Consider the following 19,654-nt stretch of genomic DNA (forward strand, 5'->3'; position numbering starts at 1 on the left):
CCTGGCCTGGGCATTTAGCTGCCTAAAGGTCTGGGGCTTAAGTGGTTAATGATGGTTGCAAGAAAAACAAAAACAAACAAAGTTATGAGCGCTGAAGTACTTTGTATCGCTCATCTTTGAATGAGGGCCGGGAAAACGAAAGGGGTAAACGCACATCTGGAGAGACGAAGGGGGGGAAGGTATAGATTTCCTGTTTACAAACACTTATCGACCATCAATTATTCATGAAGGAAAGTGAGCAGACACAGGCAGCGCTTCCAAACATCGATCTAGGAGGAGCTGGTAACATTTTTCTTGAAGGAAACATATTGATCTTGGCATTCTATGTGCTCAGGCAGGTAAAGGGCATATATTAGATGTGTCAGACCTTGGCTATCACAGTCGCCACTAATGACGAAGCTCCTGAAATCTATCCTTTTAACACTTGGCTTTCGCTGGCAGCCAACACCTCATGGATGAATTACAAGATCGCAGCAGAGCTCCAGAGATTCGACACACGTACATGCATGGCTCTAGCAGGGCTGAGATCAGAAGGCTCTCCTGCGTTCTACACACTTAGGGGTCATTTACTTAAAGCAAACGTTTAAACTCCAATTACATTTTTGCCTTCCCTGGCTCCTCCTTTCCCCTCAAATATATAAAATAAAAATGCTATATTCATTACATTTCTTATTTTAGATCATTTGGTTTCTTAGCTATTCTATGCATTGCAGGTGGCTCATAGCTGGTGGGAGGGGCCAACCCAAGGCAGCTATCGACACTCCACAATCCGGCGAACACGACCCATACGAATTCCCCCATTAACGAGACACAGAGCTCTCTATGAAGTTCAAGCAGGTCTGACAATCTTTATTGAGAAAGCAGGCTCTTATATACACAAAAAGAATACTGCAGTAATCAAATGAACAATGACCCAACTCCACCCACATCATCACACAATGGTTCCTAACGAGCCCCAATACACATCTTTTAGTAGACATTCTGACTCCGGCTCTGACCTAATTTACATGAGCTAATTAACTACAGCTGATGATTCATACACCTGACCTTTAGGCTGTCTGCTAACTTACAATACACATTTATCACAGGACTCCTTCACACAATACAGGGTCAATTAGCACAGGGAGCCAGGGAAGGCAAAAATGTAATTGGCAGGGGTGCTGCTGTCCATCCAGGAAATGAGACCGGCTCTGTCAGATTTGATTCTTGATCGAAGGAAGTTGTGGTTTTACCAACACGTGATGCTGAGCCTTTAACTGAAAGAACCGACGCCCAATCAACAAGTGGTGCAGGCAAGGGACAGTTAGGCTGGGGTGAAAACGGTGTTATCGAGGCACTAAAGAGAGCTCGTCACGACAGCCGTTGCTGCTACAGATGAGGCTTCTGTCCAGTGGTAAAGGCAATCGATGATTGACTCCATTCCAGGGCGGTATGTTACTGTATTTTATGCTGTACAAAATGTTCTGAACCATCATTGCTTCCCGAGGTCCACCAATGCAATCTGTATTGAAAGCTGCCACTAAGGTCAATGCATCAGTTAGCTGCAATTAACCAGATTAGATGGAGAACTAAAATGGGACTATGGGCTGAATTCACTAGGGGCCAGTTCACACCATAGGAAACGACGATTAGTGACGTCACACGCACAGCCACGCCCCCCCCCCACACCCCACAGTAAGAACACACTTAACCCCTACAGCGCCCCCTCCTGGTTAACCCCTTCACTGCCAGTGTAATTTTTACAGTAACCAGTGCATTTTTTATAGCACTGTTCGCTGTAAAAATGACAATGGTCCCAAAATAGTGTCAAAAGTGTCCGCCATAATGTCGCAGTCACGATAAAAGTCGCCGATTACCACCATTACTAAAAAAAATATATATAAAAAAAAATCCAATAAAAAACTATCCCCTATGTGGTAGACGCTATAAATTTTGCGCAAATCAATAAACGCTTATTACGATTTTTTTCTATACCAAAAATAGGTAGAAGAATACGTATCGGCCTGAACTGAGGGAAAAAAATGTTTTTTTATATCTTTTTTGGGGATATTTATTAATTATAGCAAAAAGTAAAAAATATTGAATTTCTTTCAAAATTGTCGCTCTATTTTTGTTTATAGCGCAAAAAATAAAAACCGCAGAGGTGATCAAATACCACCAAAAGAAAGCTCTATTTGTGGGGAAAAAAAGGACGCCAATTTTGTTTGGAAGCCACTTTGCAGTTGTCAGTTATAGCGACGCAGTGCCAAATCGCAAAAAAGGAGCCAGGTTCTTTAGCTGCATAATGGTCCGGGGGTTAAGTGGTTAAAATGTATGAAAACTGTGCAGGACACAACAAGAATCAGCAATCTACCCAATTTATGAAGTGCAAATGCAGAAAAACTATCCAGTACCATTGGTCCATGATGAGCACCGACACAGAAATGTGACTTCATTACTGGTAAAAGTTCAACTGGTGAAGGACTTACCATAGGAGGGCAAATAAGTGATTATAAAACATTTGTAGCCGATAAAGTCCTCTTACACGATACTGAAAAGAAGAACACGGTGAAAACAGGCCAGGAGAAAGGCCTGTGCTCTGCATGGGGGGGGCAGTAGCACTTTAAGTCTAAAAATGAGTTTTCAGTCTAATTGCCTTGGCCCTTGGCTCACCCGGAGACACAGATTAAATTGCTTTTCGTTCACTTCAATCACAATTAAATTAAAAGGATATGAGCCTAGGGCTTACGGACCTAAATAAAGAACAAAAGGAAAATAACCTCAGACCCGGGGGGAGACGATGACCTTGCCCGACACCTCGAGATTCAAGAGCATGCAATGGACAACAAACACTGTCAGGCTTTGTAGAAGTCAATGGAGTCTCAAGGGCAAAACGCAACACGCCGAGTTACACCGCGGAGAACAGAAAACACTGCTAGGAAGACATTTGTAAACCGTTAGCCTGAAGTTGTGAGAACTGCGACTTGCGGCCATCGTCCGTTTTATATGCTCAAGCAGGCCAGCCCTGGTGTGATACACAGGTTACTGCACACTCATTTATAAAATGTACTTGGTTAGCTGGACTTGGTTAGCTTGAGTTTTACTTTGATAAAAACCTTTCTAGATAGAAAACAGAAGGTGCCACTGTTGGCTTGTTTATGGAAGACGCACGTTCTGAGGTTGGATATTGCAATTAGAAGGGAAACAAAACTATCCAGCCAACACAGTAAACCAAAAAAAGCCATTCAGCTTTGCTTAAACCACTGAGGTTATAAAAATCCAGAGAGATCCCGACATGTGGGGTGCTTGTTTGCCTGTTTCTCAATGTCTTTGCTGTGCAACTCGCTCTTTTTTAGTTTGCAATATTCCCACCCGGCTCAACCTTCCAAAGCCAGGTTGCTCGGCAAATGTGATAAACTCCATCACGCCGACACATCAGCTTTCCTGGATGTGTGAAAAATGAGGGGGCGAGCCTATCGGCACCTCATCTGGAGGCCCACCTGCTGAACCAGGAAGAGCCGGTGACTTGTCGGTATTGTTCCCCTATCCAGACGGTTCCTGTAAGGACTGCGGAGGCGCAATCCTTGCCGACGGAAATCTCCGAACCTCGGCCGGCATCCAGGCTCATTCCTTAAAGCGGGGTTCCAACCACAATTAGCATTTTTGAAATGTATGTCCTTTCATCATGCGTTTTTATAATATAAATCCGGTCACTTACTATTTCACAATCCGCCGTCGCTCTGCATTGTTAGATTTAAAAACGATCTTTTTTGAATATGTCCACAGCGTTGTCATTTTGCTTGTGGGCATTGTGAAGCTCACAAGCACTTACTTCCTGGAAGTCTTTGATGGGGAGTGATAATTGGACAGCGCACTGCATCCTGGGAAATGATGACACACATTTCCCAGGAGCATTAGAGGGAGATGATGTCAGAATCCTAGGTGGTTCCAAAGGCAGATTTCGTGGGACCACATAGCAACAGGCATTTCCAGATGAGTAAAACATTTTTTTTTTCTTTTTTAGGTCTAATGAGCACAATAACGAAAAAATATTTTTGGGATGGAAACTCCACTTTAACATCCCAGTGGATTGGAGGATGTTAAAAAAAGAGCCAGGAGGCCGAGCGAGCGTAGCGACTGGCCACTTTACTCAAATTCCACGTCGCCCTGGATGCCGGCCGAGGTTCGGAGATTTCCGTCGGCAAGGATTGCGCCTGCGCAGTCTTTACAGGAACCATCCTGATAGCCGGAACCATATTGGCAGATCATCGGCAGGCCTCCCGATATCAGCAAGAACAAGAAAGAGCTGTGGCCAGGCATTAGAGGATCTCAACGTGACATTGCTGGATCCACTGGATGGGTGGATATCTGAAATGTGCAGATACCACCTTAAAAATGGGTTGTAAAGGTTTATAATTTTTTTTTTTTTAAATAACAAACATGCCATAGTTACCTCCTCTGTGGGTTTTGCACAGAGAGTGGCCCCAATCCTCCTATTCTGGGGTCCCTCAGCGGCAATCCTGGCTTCTCCTCTCGAGCGCCCCCACAGAGAGCCGCATTCCATGGGGGCACTCGTGCGGGAGCGCTCCAGAGTCCTGCTGCTGCGTCCATTGGCACAGACAGTAGGACTCGGTCCCACACCACTATTTAAAATGACACCAAAGGCTCCTGCTGTTATCAATCTATCCAAAGAGGACCCGAGACAGAAAAACAAAAAACAAGACTTTACAATCACTTTAAGTAGTGGATTTCCACAGATCAGCACCTTCACTTCTCCAAATCCTGTATTAAGAACTACCTGCGCCAAAGTCCTGGAGCTATAGCCAGTTCATTCACTATTTCAGGGCTGTATTTTTTTTTTTCATTATTTGAATTTTAACCCATCCCCAACCACAAGAGAAAATGCTCTGCAAAGCCGTGAGCACACTTGGCTCAGAGAATCGGTGATATAGCTGGTCCCACACCAATCATTGGGATCCATACCGATTGGTTCCCAACCATCTGATCACCATGACAGTTAATCATGGTAATCCTATTGATTTGCTGACAAGCAAACTTGCCGGCTTAGAGGTTATTGTGTGCACCTTTGGATTATCACAATTGCACCGTAACTACAATTAAGAGTCATGCACGTTGGTAAATGCCCTGAGGCCCCAGACAGTAGACTAGATAAGTACTTGTTTTCAGCCACACTGTTATGCTTCCAGCATGAGCGCCGCACGTGTGAGCAGGTCCAGCAATACAATATCAATGTATGAATGTAGACAAACTGTAATAGCCACCTTAAAGTGGTTCTAAATTAAAAAGGGTTTATTACCTTAAAGGGGTTGTAAAGGTACAATTTTTTCCCCCCTAAATAGCTTCCTTTCCCTTAGTGTAATCCTCCTTCACTTACCTCATCCTTCCATTTTGCTTTTAAATGTCCTTATTTCTTCTGAGAAATCCTCACTTCCTGTTCTTCTGTCTGTAACTCCACACAGTAATGCAAGGCTTTCTCCCTGGTGTGGAGTGTCGTGCTCGCCCCCTCCCTTGGAATACAGGAGAGTCAGGGCGCCCACTAACACACAGCTCCTTTCTCCATCTGCAACGTAGAGACAGCGTCCCGACTCTCCTGTAGTCCAAGGGAGGGGGCGAGCACGACACTCCACACCAGGGAGAAAGCCTCACATTACTGTGTGGAGTTACAGACAGAAGAACAGGAAGTGAGGATTTCTCAGAAGAAATAAGGACATTTAAAAGCAAAATGGAAGGATGAGGTAAGTGAAGGAGGACTGCACTAAGATAGTAAAGGAAGCTATTTAGGAAAAAAAATAATTGTACCTTTACAACCCCGTTAATGCATTCCCTGCATTAAAGTATAACTAAAGGCAGCCCATCAATTTTTAGTGAACCCTTAAATCTCATGAAAATCACACAAATAATTATTATAAAATGACGAGGAGTTCAGCATACATACAATCGTTATTGCGTGCTGTAATCCGCCCTCTGAGCCTGTGCCGCTGGATTCAGATAGTGATGCTGGGAGGGGTCTTGCAGAGCCGACACGTCATTGCCTTCTACTCTGCGTCTCCCACAGGGAATCCACAGTTCCCATGACTCAGTCAGGAGCAGACAGTGGCATATGCCAGACATGGGCGGACTGAATGTGAGAAGAGTGGGCAGAGCCTTGGCGCGACTTCCGAGTTGACTGACACACTAGGGCTATCCTATGAAAGAAAACGCCCCCTAATGATGCCACACCGCCGCACTGTAGTCTCAAACAATGGCATACCGCAAAAGGGGACAACGGAGCCAGTTTGGAAAATGAGGACGTTGCGTTGTCTCCACAATAAAGGAAGCCATCAAGCTGGAAGGGGAGCAGATACATTTCTCTATTTACTTGCATTTAGATTACAAAGGCTGACATATTTTACATCCTACTTTGTTTTATCACATAATGATTTTTATTTTTTGAACTTGGTTCTACTTTAAGGTTAAAAACCTTTCACTACCTGATATTTCCCCCTCCCAAATACCCGTCACCTCTTTGATCCACTGCTGTTCCCATCTGCAAAAGCGCTGCTCTGTCTCTCACAGGAACTCAGCCAACTGCTCCTGCTGCTGTCACTCAAATCCTGTGAGAAGGCAGTGGGGAGCAGGGCCAAGCCACTCAGTGCGCATCCATGGTCTATGCTCAGGAGCGTGCCAACACGTGCCCCCATTGCACACAGCTTGCTATGGGGGCACAGGCAGGGAAGGAATAGCAATTTAGCTCTGTGTAGAAGAATTACGTCAGGAACTGCATATATACGATTGGTCCCGATGAACTGTACCGTTGTATTTTGAACAGTGAAGGCACCTGTTAAAATTATGGATAAATCTTGAGGCACCTCATTCTAAAATGTAAAAAACTAAACTACAGTATATACTCGAGTATAAGCCAGTCCAAATATAAGCCGAGGCACCCAATTTTACCACAAAAACACTGGGAAAACTTATTGACTCGAGTATAAGCCTAGGGTGTCCCATCTGCATGCCTCACTGTGCCCATGCCTAGACTGACATTTGACATGGGAGTCTATGGAAGGGGTGCCCGGCTTTGAAAAATCGCTGGTCCCCTAGACAACACACTTTGCACACTTGTAGAGGAGAAATGGGGCTACATGTGTGCCAAGTTCCGGGTCCAGGGGAGCTACGACCGGCCTGTACCGGGTCCCCAAAATCACTGGAGAAATTACTGTTTAACATGGGAGTCTATAGAAGGGGTGTCCGGCTTTGAAAAAAAAAAAAAAAGTCGGTGCTCCCCAGCCGTAGGTCCCCTGGACAACAAACGTTGCACACTTGTGGAGAAAGAGTGGGGCTACATGTGTGCCAAGTTTGGGGTCCAGGGGACCTACGGCCGGCCGGTACCGGGTTCCCAAAATTCGGGAGATCAGGCGCAAAAAGGTGACTCGAGTATAAGTCGAGGGGGGCATTTTCATCACAAAAAAAATGTGCTGAAAAACTCGGCTTATACTCGAGTATATACGGTAATAGTTTGACAGAAAGCAGCAACATCCACACACACACATAGTACACCCAACGTTAGGAGGTGATTAATTTTTCCAAAGTACGTTCTGTACACCTTTGCAAACTGGTACAGACTAGTATTCCTTGGTTTCTCTTCTCCCTAATTCAGGTAATGTGACCCAAGTGCTCACAGAGTGGGGCATTAAATGGGCAATTTATAAGAATTTTGCCAAGGCACACCTAAAGTAACCCTGGTTGAAAAAGTCTGCTCTACAACAGAAGCCCATATATTTGCCTAGCATGACAGGAATCCTTCATGTGGATTTCAACATTAGCCTATAGCAGGGATATGCAATTAGCGGACCTCCAGCTGTTGCAAAACTACAAGTCCCATCATGCCTATGCCTCTGGGTGTCATGCTTTTGGCTGTCAGAGTTTTGCTATGCCTCATGGGATTTGTAGTTCTGCAATAGCTGCAGGTCCGCTAATTGCATACCCCTGGCCTATAGGATCTACCGTTATTTATCAGGAACTGTCTAGGTAGGATCATTTAAAGTGGCGGCTCTTTAGATATTAATATTCAATAGAACTTGAGATTCACATGTGCATATAGTGGAGAAGTGTTTTGCATTTATTATTATACTAGCATATTTTAAGCGAGATAATAAAGTGTGTTTTTATTGTCGAGAAAGTTCGTGCAGATTTTTTTGTTTTTAAGATTTATTCATACTGAAGAGTTTAGGATTCAACTACTATTGACCGAGCATAGTTTTGTCTAGGAGTTCATACTTATACCTATGTGTACTCCCCTACTTAGTAAGCATTTGTTGGCCAGCGAGGGTATATGCTAACCATTTCCTTTTGTTTTGGCTATATACCCATTAGTTGCAAAGTAGGAGAAATTGCCAAGACCAGAACGTTGGTTTTGTGGAAACTCCAAAAGAAAAAAAATACTCACAGGGCGCATCTTTGGTGAGATGACATCCAGCAGCAGGCAGAGGGCATCCAATACCAAGGCCTGAGGGCCCACGCGTGACCGAATATGTGGGGAGATTTCTGAGATCATCGCGGTAAGAATATTCTGCATCTGGTTCAGTTTGGACAGGGCCTGGAAGAACAAAGCAAAAACACAATAAATGGTTATTTTTTTTAAAGATTTGAATAGAAAAAATTAAAAATAAAAATTATTAAAGCAGTCTACACAAAACTGGAGGAAGAAAAAGTTAATTTCCCTGCTTTAGAATGTATGAAAGATCATCACTAGACACTCTTCAATGTATCTGCTAGAACTACTACCGCACAATGACTACAAGGAGTCTAATGAATTAGCAGCATCTAGTGGCCAAAAGGGGTACTGCAAACAAGGGAGCCACAGCCACGTGTCAAGTTGTCTAATACACTTAGAATGATCTTATCTTTTTTACTAAAAAAATTAATAGCAAAACAGGTGCTGGAGAAACAATGTAAGAAATGGCCAGCCAGGACATACCTCGTAATGGCTGCTGGGATAGGAAATCCGAGGGATATTGTTGGCAGCGAAAAAGAGGTGGAAGGCGACAGGAAGGAAGGGCAAGTATTTCATGAGCTGGAAGTTCTGCCCGTGCATGATCATGGTATTAACAATGTCTGTGAACTCCAGCCAGTCCATAGCCAAACACACCGTGCCAAAACTGGACTCTTTAATCTTCATGTTCAAAAAGTTGTCATACAGTCCCTGTGTGGAAAGAGAGGAGCATGGTCAACATTCAGACATCCATCATTTATCGCAAACCAGTTCATGCAGAACAGTGGTAAAAAAACGGGTAGGTCTAATATGAGGTTTAGTGGCCAAAATGAGGGAGACCCAACCAACTTTATCATTAATGGTCATGTTGTTTTTATTCTAAAAAATCAAATATATAAAGGGTGACTGAAATTGGAGGCTTTTCAGATGCTTTGGTGAATTTATTGCCATCAAGGAATACCGTTTTCATGAAGGGGTGTACTTGGTCATCAACAATGTTTAGGTAGGTAGTACGTTGTCAAAGTAACATCAAAATGAATGGAAAGACCCAGAAGATTACCCAAAGTATCACACTGCCTCCGCCAACTTGCCTTCTTCCCATAATGCATTCTGCTGCCATTTCTTCCCAGGAAGCGACGCACCCCAGCCATCCACATGATGTAAAAGAGAACGTGATTCATCAGACCAGGCCATCTTCTTCCATTGCTCCGTGGTCCTGTTCCGTGGTAGTTCTGATGGTCACGTGCCCATTGTAGGCGCTTTTGGCTGTGGACATGGGTCAGCATGGGCACCCTGACCAGTCTGCAGCTACACAGCCCCAAAATACCAGTGGTTCCCAACCTCAGTACTCAAGTACCCCCAAACGGGCCATGTTTTGGGAATTTCCCTTAGACACCTTTCACACTGGGGCATGGGTGGCGCCGGCGGTAAATCGACGCTATTTTTAGTGCCGCTTTACCGTCGTATTCAGCTGCTAGCGGGGCAAAAAAGGGTTAAAACCACCCGCAAAGCAGCGCTTTGCTGGCGGTATAGCCACGGTGGCCATTCATCTCAATGGGCAGGAGCGGTATACACACCGCTCCAAAGATGCTGCTAGCAGGACTTTTTTTTAGTGTCCTGCCAGCGCACCGCTCCAGTGTGAAAGCCCTCGGGCTTTCACACTGGAGTGTGAGGAGCGGCTCTTTTAGGGCACTTTGCAGGCGCCATTTTTAGCATTATAGCGCTCGCAAAGCGCATCATTGCGAAAGGGGTCTTAGATAAAATAGCTCTCACCATGTCATTGATATTGATTTAAAGCAGCTCTGCAAAGCAAAGGAAAACATGGCCCTTTGGGGGTACTTGAGAACCACTGCCACACACAACAAACTGCAATGTACGGTGTGTTCCGACACCTTTCGATCAGAACCAGCATGAACTTTTCCCGCAATTTGAGCTACAGTAGCTCTTCTATTGGATCAGACTACACAGTCCAGACCTTCGCTCCTCAGGTGCATCAATGAGCCCTAGCCCCCCCATGACCCTGTCACTTGTTTTCCTTCCCTAGACCACTTTTGGTCGGTTGACCATTGCAGACCGGGAACATCCCACAGGAGTTGCTGTTTTGAAGTTGCTCTGGCCCAGTCGTCTAGACATTTCAATTAGGCCCTTGTCAAGAGTTTTTCAAATCCTTACGCTTGCCCATTTTCTCTGCTTTCAACAGATCACCTTCAGGAACAACATGTTAATTTGCTACCGAATATATCCTACCCACTCTCAGGTGCCATTGTAATGAAATAATTCTATTCACTTTACCAGTCAGTGGTCATAATGTTATGGCTAATCGGTGTATATTACACACACACTGCAGACTTTGCTCTGCACTTAGTAGTGTGAACTATGGTCATTTATTAGTATCTATGGTTCTGGCCTCTGAAACTCTTGAGGGGGCCCACCACATAGTCTGACTAGGAAGGTAAATGGAGTGAGAAGGCTGGCTGTCTCCAGCTTTTATTTCTTGTCATAACAAAGATGGCAGCTCTAAGGGCTCTTTCACACAGAGCGGACCGTTTCTGGGTCCGCTCCGTGTGTCTCCATCGGCTCAGCAGGGATCCCCGCTGAGCTGTCGGCGGATAGGGCGGTCCCCGCACACAGTGCAGAGACCGCCCTGTCTCAGCTCCGCTCTGCCCTATGGGGAACCGGATGCAGACGGACCGTCTGTCCGTCTGCATCCGTTCCGTTGGACGGAAGAAAAATAGGGTTTTCTTCCGTCCGAAAACCGGATCCCGACGGATCCCGACGGACGTGGACGTTAGCGGATGCTCCATCCGCTAACGGACGCGATCCCATAGGGATGTATTACAAGTCCGTTAACGGACTTGTAATAACGGACAGGCGGAGCGGATGTCTGAAAGGGGCCTAAGGCTTCAGATTTGGGTAATCCTTTAGGCTGCATCTGCTCCTTATTTTAGATGCAGGGATTTTATTTCTGATTCCTTGTTTTATTAACCACTTCCATACCGGGGCCTATTCTGGCACTCCTCTCCTACATGTAAAAATCATATTTTTTGATAGAAAACCAGAACCCCCAAACATACATATACATATATATATATATATTTTTTTAGCAGACACCCTAGGGAATAAAATGGCGGTCATTGCAACTTTTGTATCTAGCACGGTATGTGCGCAATCATTTTTCAAACGCCTTTTTTTGGGGGGCGGGGCGCTTTCATGAATTAAAAAAAAAGTTAAATTAGCCCAATTTTTTGTATAATGTGAAAGATGATGTTACGCCGAGTAAATATACGACAGATGTTGCGCAAAAAAAAAAGGGAGATAGCTGCCAACACAATATTGTTGGGTACAATAATGAAAATAAGGGGTAGAGGTGTAGTGCTAGTAAATAGATACCTAAAATGTCACGCTTTCACTCATGGAAAGGCGCCAAACTTCGGTACTAAATCCCCATAGGTGACTCTTAAATTTATTTTACAGGTTGCCAGTTTAGAGTTAGAGTAGTGCTAGAATTGTTGCTCGCGCTTCATCGCACACGGCAATACCTCACATGTGTGGTTTGAACGGCGTTTACATATATGGGCGGGACTTACGGGGGCGTTTAAAAAAATAAATAAAAATTATTTTACTTAATTATTTTTATTTTCACTTTTTTTTATTTTTTTTATCACTTTTATTCCTATTACAAGGAATGTAAACATCCTTGTAATAGGACGTTGCTGAAAGTCCAGGACTTCATATGACGTCCTTGGGCTGGAAGTGGTTAAGGAATCACAATTGCCATTGCAGTTTTGTTGCTTTTCAATAAAAACTGCCAGTGGCAACGTGAAGCCCCACTTACCATGGTGAGCTTCTCGTACTCCCCCGTTGAATAGGCCAGGTGTAAAACATGGTGGAACCTTTGTGCCATGGCACTCAGTGGTGTCCTGCCCATCACGTTCAGAGGGTCATTTTGGTTTCCCAGAAGGTGGTGGATGTCTGATGCAGATAGGTCTTGGCCAATACGTTTCCTTTAAAAAAAAAAAAAAAAAAAGATAAAACCAGCAATAAAATATTAACCATTTACACCAATGGAAGAATGTGTGCTACATCTAGATCACATATGTACAAAACATTTATTCATCAAAACAGCACTAAAGAGTAACTCCACGTTTGTTGAGAAAAACATCCCGCTCTGGGTGATCTCTGTTTGTGCCTGTGTGCTCAGTGAATCTGTGTGCAAGTAGTTTTATAATTATCAACTAGCTGCTGCACCTGCAGGGCTCTAATGAAAACAACTGCAGGATCTGCATTCCATTAGATGTGATTTCCATTTGGAAGTATCTTACACCAAATATATTTTTATTGCAGGGAATGCTCGAAATCTGACTTCATCTTAGTGCAGACTTCTGGGAAAATCTGTGAGCCAATCACAGAAGCAGGAAATGACAATGTCAGGGGGCGTTCTGTACACCTCTGTAGAGAATATCTCCAGGTAGCCATATTGCATTTTACAGAAAATGACAGCACTGCAGATTGAAAAGGAAAGATCATTTTTAATACCATTCAATTATATTATGCTATACTTATTTATATTTGCCAATTTTTTCCCCCACATGTAAGTGCAGTTTCCCTTTAAAGGGGTTGTAAAGGTACAATTTTTCCCCCCTAAATAGCTTCCATTACCTTAGTGCAGTCCTCCTTCACTTACCTCATCCTTCCATTTTGCTTTTAAATTTCCTTATTTCTTCTGAGAAATCCTCACTTCCTGTTCTTCTGTCTGTAACTACACACAGTAATGCGAGGCTTTCTCCCTGGTGTGGAGTGTCGTGTTTGCCCCCTCCCTTGTACTACAGGACGCCCACTAACACAGCTCCTTAATCATCTGCAACGTAGAGAGAGTCCTGACTCTCTTGTAGTCCAAGGAAGGGGGCGAGCACGACACTCCACACCAGGGAGAAAGCCTCGCATTACTGTGTGGAGTTACAGACAGAAGAACAGGAAGTGAGGATTTCTCAGAAGAAATAAGGACATTTAAAAGCAAAATGGAAGGATGAGGTAAGTGAAGGCGGACTGCACTGAGGTAAAGGAAGCTATTTAGGGGAAAAAATTGTACCTTTACAACCCCTTTAAGGGCTGGTTCACGCCACAAAAACGCACTACAGATCCGTTCTAGATGCATTTCTGCATGCAAATTTTTTATACATTTCCAGATGCTTTCTTCCACTGTACTGGGGTCCAGTGCGTTTTTGATGCATTTTGCACGTTCTACTTTTTTCATAAAAACGTACTGGAACTGAACGCACTGGTGTGGACTACGCCACTGGAAACCATATAACCTACTTCCCATGTTGCAGAGAAAAATGCACTGGACTGCATGTGGTGCTATACCTCCCTGATGGTGAGCAAGGCATGCTAGACTTTACGAAAGAAAGCCCAGCACAGCTTGCACACCTTTTTTTCAACCACTGGCAAAGTATGGAAAAAGAACACCATCATCCAAAAATGTAACTTCCGCTTTTCGGAATCCCCCCCCCCCCTCTCCGGTATAACATTTGGCACCTTAGGGGGGGAGCAGATACCTGCCTAATACAGGTTTTTGCTCCCAATTCCGGGCATAGATAGTCGCGGATATCTACGCCATGTCCGCCCCCACCGCTGTCTTCTGGGAGACACACAGGTCCCATTCAGATCTCGCGGCACGACTTGCACATGCGCAGCAGGGAACCAGGAAGTGAAGCCGCAAGGCTTACCTTCCTGATTCCCCTAACGAAGATGGCGGCGGCAGCACCAGAGAGCCGAAGGACAGATCGGCATTGGGTGCAGACATTGTGGGTGCCCAGGACAAGCAAGTGTCCTTATTTTAAAAGTCAGCAGCTGCAGTATTTGTAGCTGCTGACTTTAATAAAAAAATAAATCAGCGGAACTCCGCTTTAAGACTTTTGCCCTACCTTTGTACTTTGGGGAGTTGGAAGATCTCCTGCCACACAAAGAAAAGGCTCTTATTCTGGTCTTTCTGTCCAATCTTCATGGTTTGGACTGTTTTCACGTTTAGCTCTTTCTTTCCTCGGCCACGCAGGAACTGAAAAAGCAAGGGGTAATAACATGACAAGTTAATATTCACATATCAGGACTCGGTTAAACGCCACGTATCTATAAAAATGACCATAAAATACAATCTTAATATGATAAAAATAAATCCCATTCTGCACCCGATGTGTCTCAAAAGTAGGATGAACGCGGATAAATTGGTCTAAGTGTCATCATTTGCAGTGGTGGCCCATCCATATGGGCTGCCACTTTTTTTTTTTTTTTAAAGAAGCCTCTGGCTCTAATCGGCTTCAAAAAAGGGTGGGGTTGGGGCGCAGAGCAGTGCGCCCTGAGCCCGCCCAGTTGTGTGACAATAGCGAAAATACGCTATGGTTTTCCCAATTCTCCTCCCGCCAAATGAGGGAAAAACACGGACTGGAGGTCTTTTGTTTAAGACCACCTCTTAAAAGTGGGTGGAACTCCACTTTAATGCATAAAGTGCATGTAGAAAGCATTTAAAATTACAAACAGCCCCATAGGACCGACAAAGTGATCACAGAACTAGTGCTCGAGAAGCGATCCTATTGGCCGCCAAGGAGGAGGGAGGAGACGCACTGCAGAAGCTGCCATGACGCTGAGGAGGAGACGCAGGAGAAGCCGCTGCCTATAGGAAGCACTGCGCGTGACCTAGATGGGGCAAGTGCGGGGCTGGGGACTTGCAGGTGACCGACTGCCCCCCCCCCACCCAAAAAAAAAAATATACCACCAGCCGCCACTGATCATTTGCTTGCTTTAGGTGCCCCTCCAGAACATTTTGCTAAAGTTTAGTTACTCCCACCTCCATCAGGCTGAAGGTTTGTGTGAGAGCTGCAGACCAGACACACAGGACTTGCTAGACTCATCACTGTTTTTTTAGGGGGCTTTGCACTACCTGCTGGAGACAAAGACCCCCCCTCCTTTACAAAAAGTTGATTCTGCTCCCCTCCCCCACCAGACCCGATTCTGCTTCTCTCCTGCCTGACTTTTGCTTTCTTAAAGGAATCATCACTTGGATTATTGTTCCCTCCCCCAGAACCCCCTTGTTTATGTAGGGCCACCACCCCTTCTACTTTTACTTAAAGTTTAGTTATACCTTGAATGGTAATATAGTAGGTATGATACAATCAGCCAACAAGTGAACCATGGTATGCGGACATATGAACATACCTGTAACGTATTAATGCAGGAGCGAATATCATTTTCGGTCTTCTCGCACAAAGCCATTAACGCCCCAGTGTCAGTTTTCATGCCTTGCCTAATGGTGATCTGTATAAACAGGGAGATATTAGAAACAAAAGCCATGTTCTGGCAGGAGCCAGACGGATTACGGAACTGGTATACAGCAAATTAAACTCCATGCACAGTAACTCATTGAAATATATTTCAAATAACCACAAATTACAATAAATGTGTGACCAAATGTTTTGAAGCTATTTTGTAAAAAAAAAAAAAAAAATGGTCAACTTCGTCACAATGCTGTAAAGAGCAGAGCTGTGGGAGGAGTCCAGCAGGCTCCACCTACTACAGATTGCCTGCAGAAAACTAAAGGAGGTGGGGGATACATGACCAATCACACTGAAAAAGGTAAAAGAGCAGCAGTATCTGGTATTTATTACAGAAGCATTTTCACACTGGATTACAGCACAGATCAGTGGAAGAATGAAAAATTTGGATCACAGCTCGTGTCATGTCAGACCCTGCGTGAGAGGCTGACCCGATGGGCACGCGTCCGTCCCTCTCCTTTTAGAAAAACAAGGCCCAACAGGTCAACAGGTTTTCATTAACTGGATCTTCACATGCTTTAGGCTGGATTCACACCCAGGCATTTTTAGTGCTTTTTGCATTTTTCAGACTTGCACTACAGAACGTGTTCCATAGGAAACCATGTTAAAAGGACTGTAGTGCAAATCTGCAAAAAGCACTAAAACTGCATAGGTGTGAATCCAACCTTATGCCGCGTACACACGGTAATTTTTTAGCATGAAGAAAAAAAAAGACGTTTTTCAAACTTCATTTTAAAAAAACATTGTTTTTTCAAAATGCTCTAGCATTGGTTACGTTCAGCGCGTACGACGGCACTCTGTTCCAATTTAAGCTTGCGTCATAACTTGCTTCTGAGCATGCGCGGGTTTAAAAACGTCGTTTTAGCCTACACACGGTCATTTTTTATGACATAAAAAACGTTGTTTTGAAAAACGTCAAAAAATTGAAGCATGCTCGAATTTTTTTTTGGTCGTTTTTCAGAAGACATAAAACAACGTTTTCCCCCACACACGGTCATTTTAACCACTTGCCGACCTCCTCATGTAGATATACGTCAGCAGAATGGCACGGACAGGCACATGCACGTACCTGTACGTGCTCTGCTTGACGTGGGTGGGGGGTCCGATCGGGACCCCCCCCCCCCGCTACATGCGGCGGTCGGTAAGCCTCGGGGAGCGATCCGGGACGACGGCGCGGCTATTTGTTTATAGCCGTTCCGTCGCGATCGCTCCCCGGAGCTGATGTCAGACCTACAGCCACACCCCCCTACAGTAGTAAACACACACTAAGTGAACACTAACTCCTACAGCGCCCCCTGTGTTTAACTCCCAAACTGCAACTGTCATTTTCACAATAAAGAATGCAATTTAAATGCATTTTTTGCTGTGAAAATGACAATGGTCCCAAAAATGTGTCAAAATTGCCCGAAGTGTCCGCTATAATGTGGCTGATCGCCGCCATTAGTAGTAAAAAAATAGAAAAAAATAAAAATGCAATAAAACTATCCCCTATTTTGTAAACGCTATACATTTTGCGCAAACCAATCGATAAACGCTTATTGTGATTTTTTTTACCAAAAATAGGTAAACGAATACGTATCGGCCTAAACTGAGGAAAATTTTTTTTTTATATATGTTTTTGGGGGATATTTATTATAGTGAAAAGTAAAAAATATAGCATTTTTTTCAAAATTGTCGCTCTATTTTTGTTTATAGCGCAAAAAATAAAAACCGCAGAGGTCATCAAATACCACCAAAAGAAAGCTCTATTTGTGGGGAAAAAATTACGCCAATTTTGTTTGGGAGCCACGTCGCACGACCGTGCAATTGTCTTTTAAAGCGACGCAGTCCCGAACTGTAAAAACCCCTTGGGTCTTTAGGCAGCATATTGGTCCGGGGCTTAAGTGGTTAAATGACGTTTTTAAAAATTTCGTTTTTTTTAATAAAAAAAAACGACCGTGTGTACGCGCCATTACTGTACTGGGATCACTTCACCTCTTCGTGCAAATGATTGAGGACTCCGCTGTGTCTTGGCAGGAATAAATGTACTGCTCGCAGGATCAACACAAAGAGTCAAGCAGTTCATTAGCAAAGGTCTCCCCAGTGATTCTCTGTAACCTAGATACACCCCACTGGTTCATCCAGTCGTGACAGTGTCAATATGCCACCTAAATGAACAACAGTTCTCTGTACCTGCTGCCTTGGCAGAAGAGCGCCAGAAACACCGACCATGCCTTTTATAGAGGAACAATTCAGCCCAGTCCTGGGACAAGATCATTAAAGCTCAAAAAAACCTTCCCAACAAATAAACAGGTAAAAAAGCAACTGCAGCTTAATGAATGAGGCAAGCGACATAATCCCCACATGGGATTAAAGGAGGACTCCAGGCAGGATAAAAATCCTTATGTGCATGCTGGGATGTCTATAAAGGAAGCAAATAATCACACAGTCTGATCACTGGCCTCCTTTACACCTAATCCTGCAGCACACCTTCGATGCAATTGCCAATTAGGGTTTGTTCTGACCTGATAATCCCCATTATTTACAAAGGACGTCTATTCATTAAAGAGGAAGTAAAGTCTTCCTCCGTAATAACACCTGCAAGTAAGTCTATAACAAGGCTTATCTGCAGGTACTATAAATATCTCCTAAACTTGCACAATTTAGGAGATATTTACTATATACGCTGACGCCGCTGTCATTAAGGGCATGCGTGCTGAATGAAAGGCCTGCTTGTGCCGTTTCTTCAGGGCCCGGGCAGTGACCAATGGCACCCACATGCATGCGTGTTAGAGACTTCAAGGAGGTGTGAATTACTGGGCGTGCCGCAATGCATACTGGGAAATGTAGTTCTTACATGAACGAGCGATGCAAACCAGGAAGTGAATGAGAGAACAGAAACTAAATTCCGGAGGTGATATAGATGAAGGAATTTAATAGGTATTTACTCGTTTTATAACAGAATCATTACACTATTCTGTCTGTCTACCTTGCAGACATTCATTTTAGGCAAAAAAAAAATTTCCTTTACAACTCCTTTAAGTGGTCGTTTGTTCGTTCTAAGCAAGAATTGTTTGGATCCATCTTATTCCATTGTACTTTTTTTTTTTATGATCTTTCTTTACCAATTTTGTATTTAATAAAATGTATATTTTGTACAAATGAATGGCTTTGATTCATACCATTCATTATGTACAATTATGCTGATCACATGGTACAGACAGGGCCAATCCGAGCCTATTTTTACCATGTTATTTGCTGTGGCCAATCACAATACACACTGAATGAATCCATTTCATTCAGTAAAAATGGTTGTTTGTAACAGTGATTCACTGTTATAAATCAATCATAGTGGGGAAAAAAAACAAAAACAAAAAAAAAAAAACAATCCTTCCCTCAGCATCTCCAATAACCACGTCAGTTTTAGGATGCTGTACTGGTGACAGTATGTAAACAATATCCTTTTTATTACTTTTGTAATTACAAAAACATCAAAACTGGGAAAGGGTGCACTGGGAAAGTACATAAGCATTGATCAATTTTCAGAGTCAGTCTCTCTCATATTATATATATATATATATATATATATATATATATATATATATATATATATATATATATATATATATATATAAAAAAATCAGCAGTGAATAAATATCACCAAAAGAAAGCTCTATTTGTGTAAAAAAAAATATTCACATGGGTAGAGTGGATTGCATGACCGCGCAATTGTCATTCAAGTGTTACAGCGTCGATTGACCTGGGAAAAAAAAGGCGTGTCCGGTATTGAGGTGGTTAAACCTCACCCCACCCCCCTTCTAAATCTTATTCTAACTAACCCTGTGAAAGGAAGAGGTTTGTACTTGCCTATTCAGAACCC

The 19,654-nt window shown here is 43.6% G+C and overlaps 1 protein-coding gene across 4 annotated transcripts in view; it reads right to left on the reverse strand.

The window, feature by feature from the left end:
- CHTF18 (chromosome transmission fidelity factor 18) overlaps positions 1-19,654 on the reverse strand; it is a 90,787-nt gene that overhangs the window by 29,650 nt on the left and 41,483 nt on the right. For all 4 annotated transcript variants that reach the window (XM_040356454.1, XM_040356452.1, XM_040356450.1 and 1 more), the window contains exons 13-17: positions 15,680-15,778; positions 14,395-14,525; positions 12,306-12,474; positions 8,957-9,181; positions 8,426-8,575 (exon numbers count right to left, since the gene is read on the reverse strand). In XM_040356454.1, the coding sequence (XP_040212388.1) occupies positions 8,426-8,575; positions 8,957-9,181; positions 12,306-12,474; positions 14,395-14,525; positions 15,680-15,778 (774 nt within the window). The remainder of the gene's footprint in view (positions 1-8,425; positions 8,576-8,956; positions 9,182-12,305; positions 12,475-14,394; positions 14,526-15,679; positions 15,779-19,654) is intronic.

This window comes from Rana temporaria, chromosome 6, assembly GCF_905171775.1.
Source record: "Rana temporaria chromosome 6, aRanTem1.1, whole genome shotgun sequence".
NCBI classification, from domain to species: domain Eukaryota; kingdom Metazoa; phylum Chordata; class Amphibia; order Anura; family Ranidae; genus Rana; species Rana temporaria.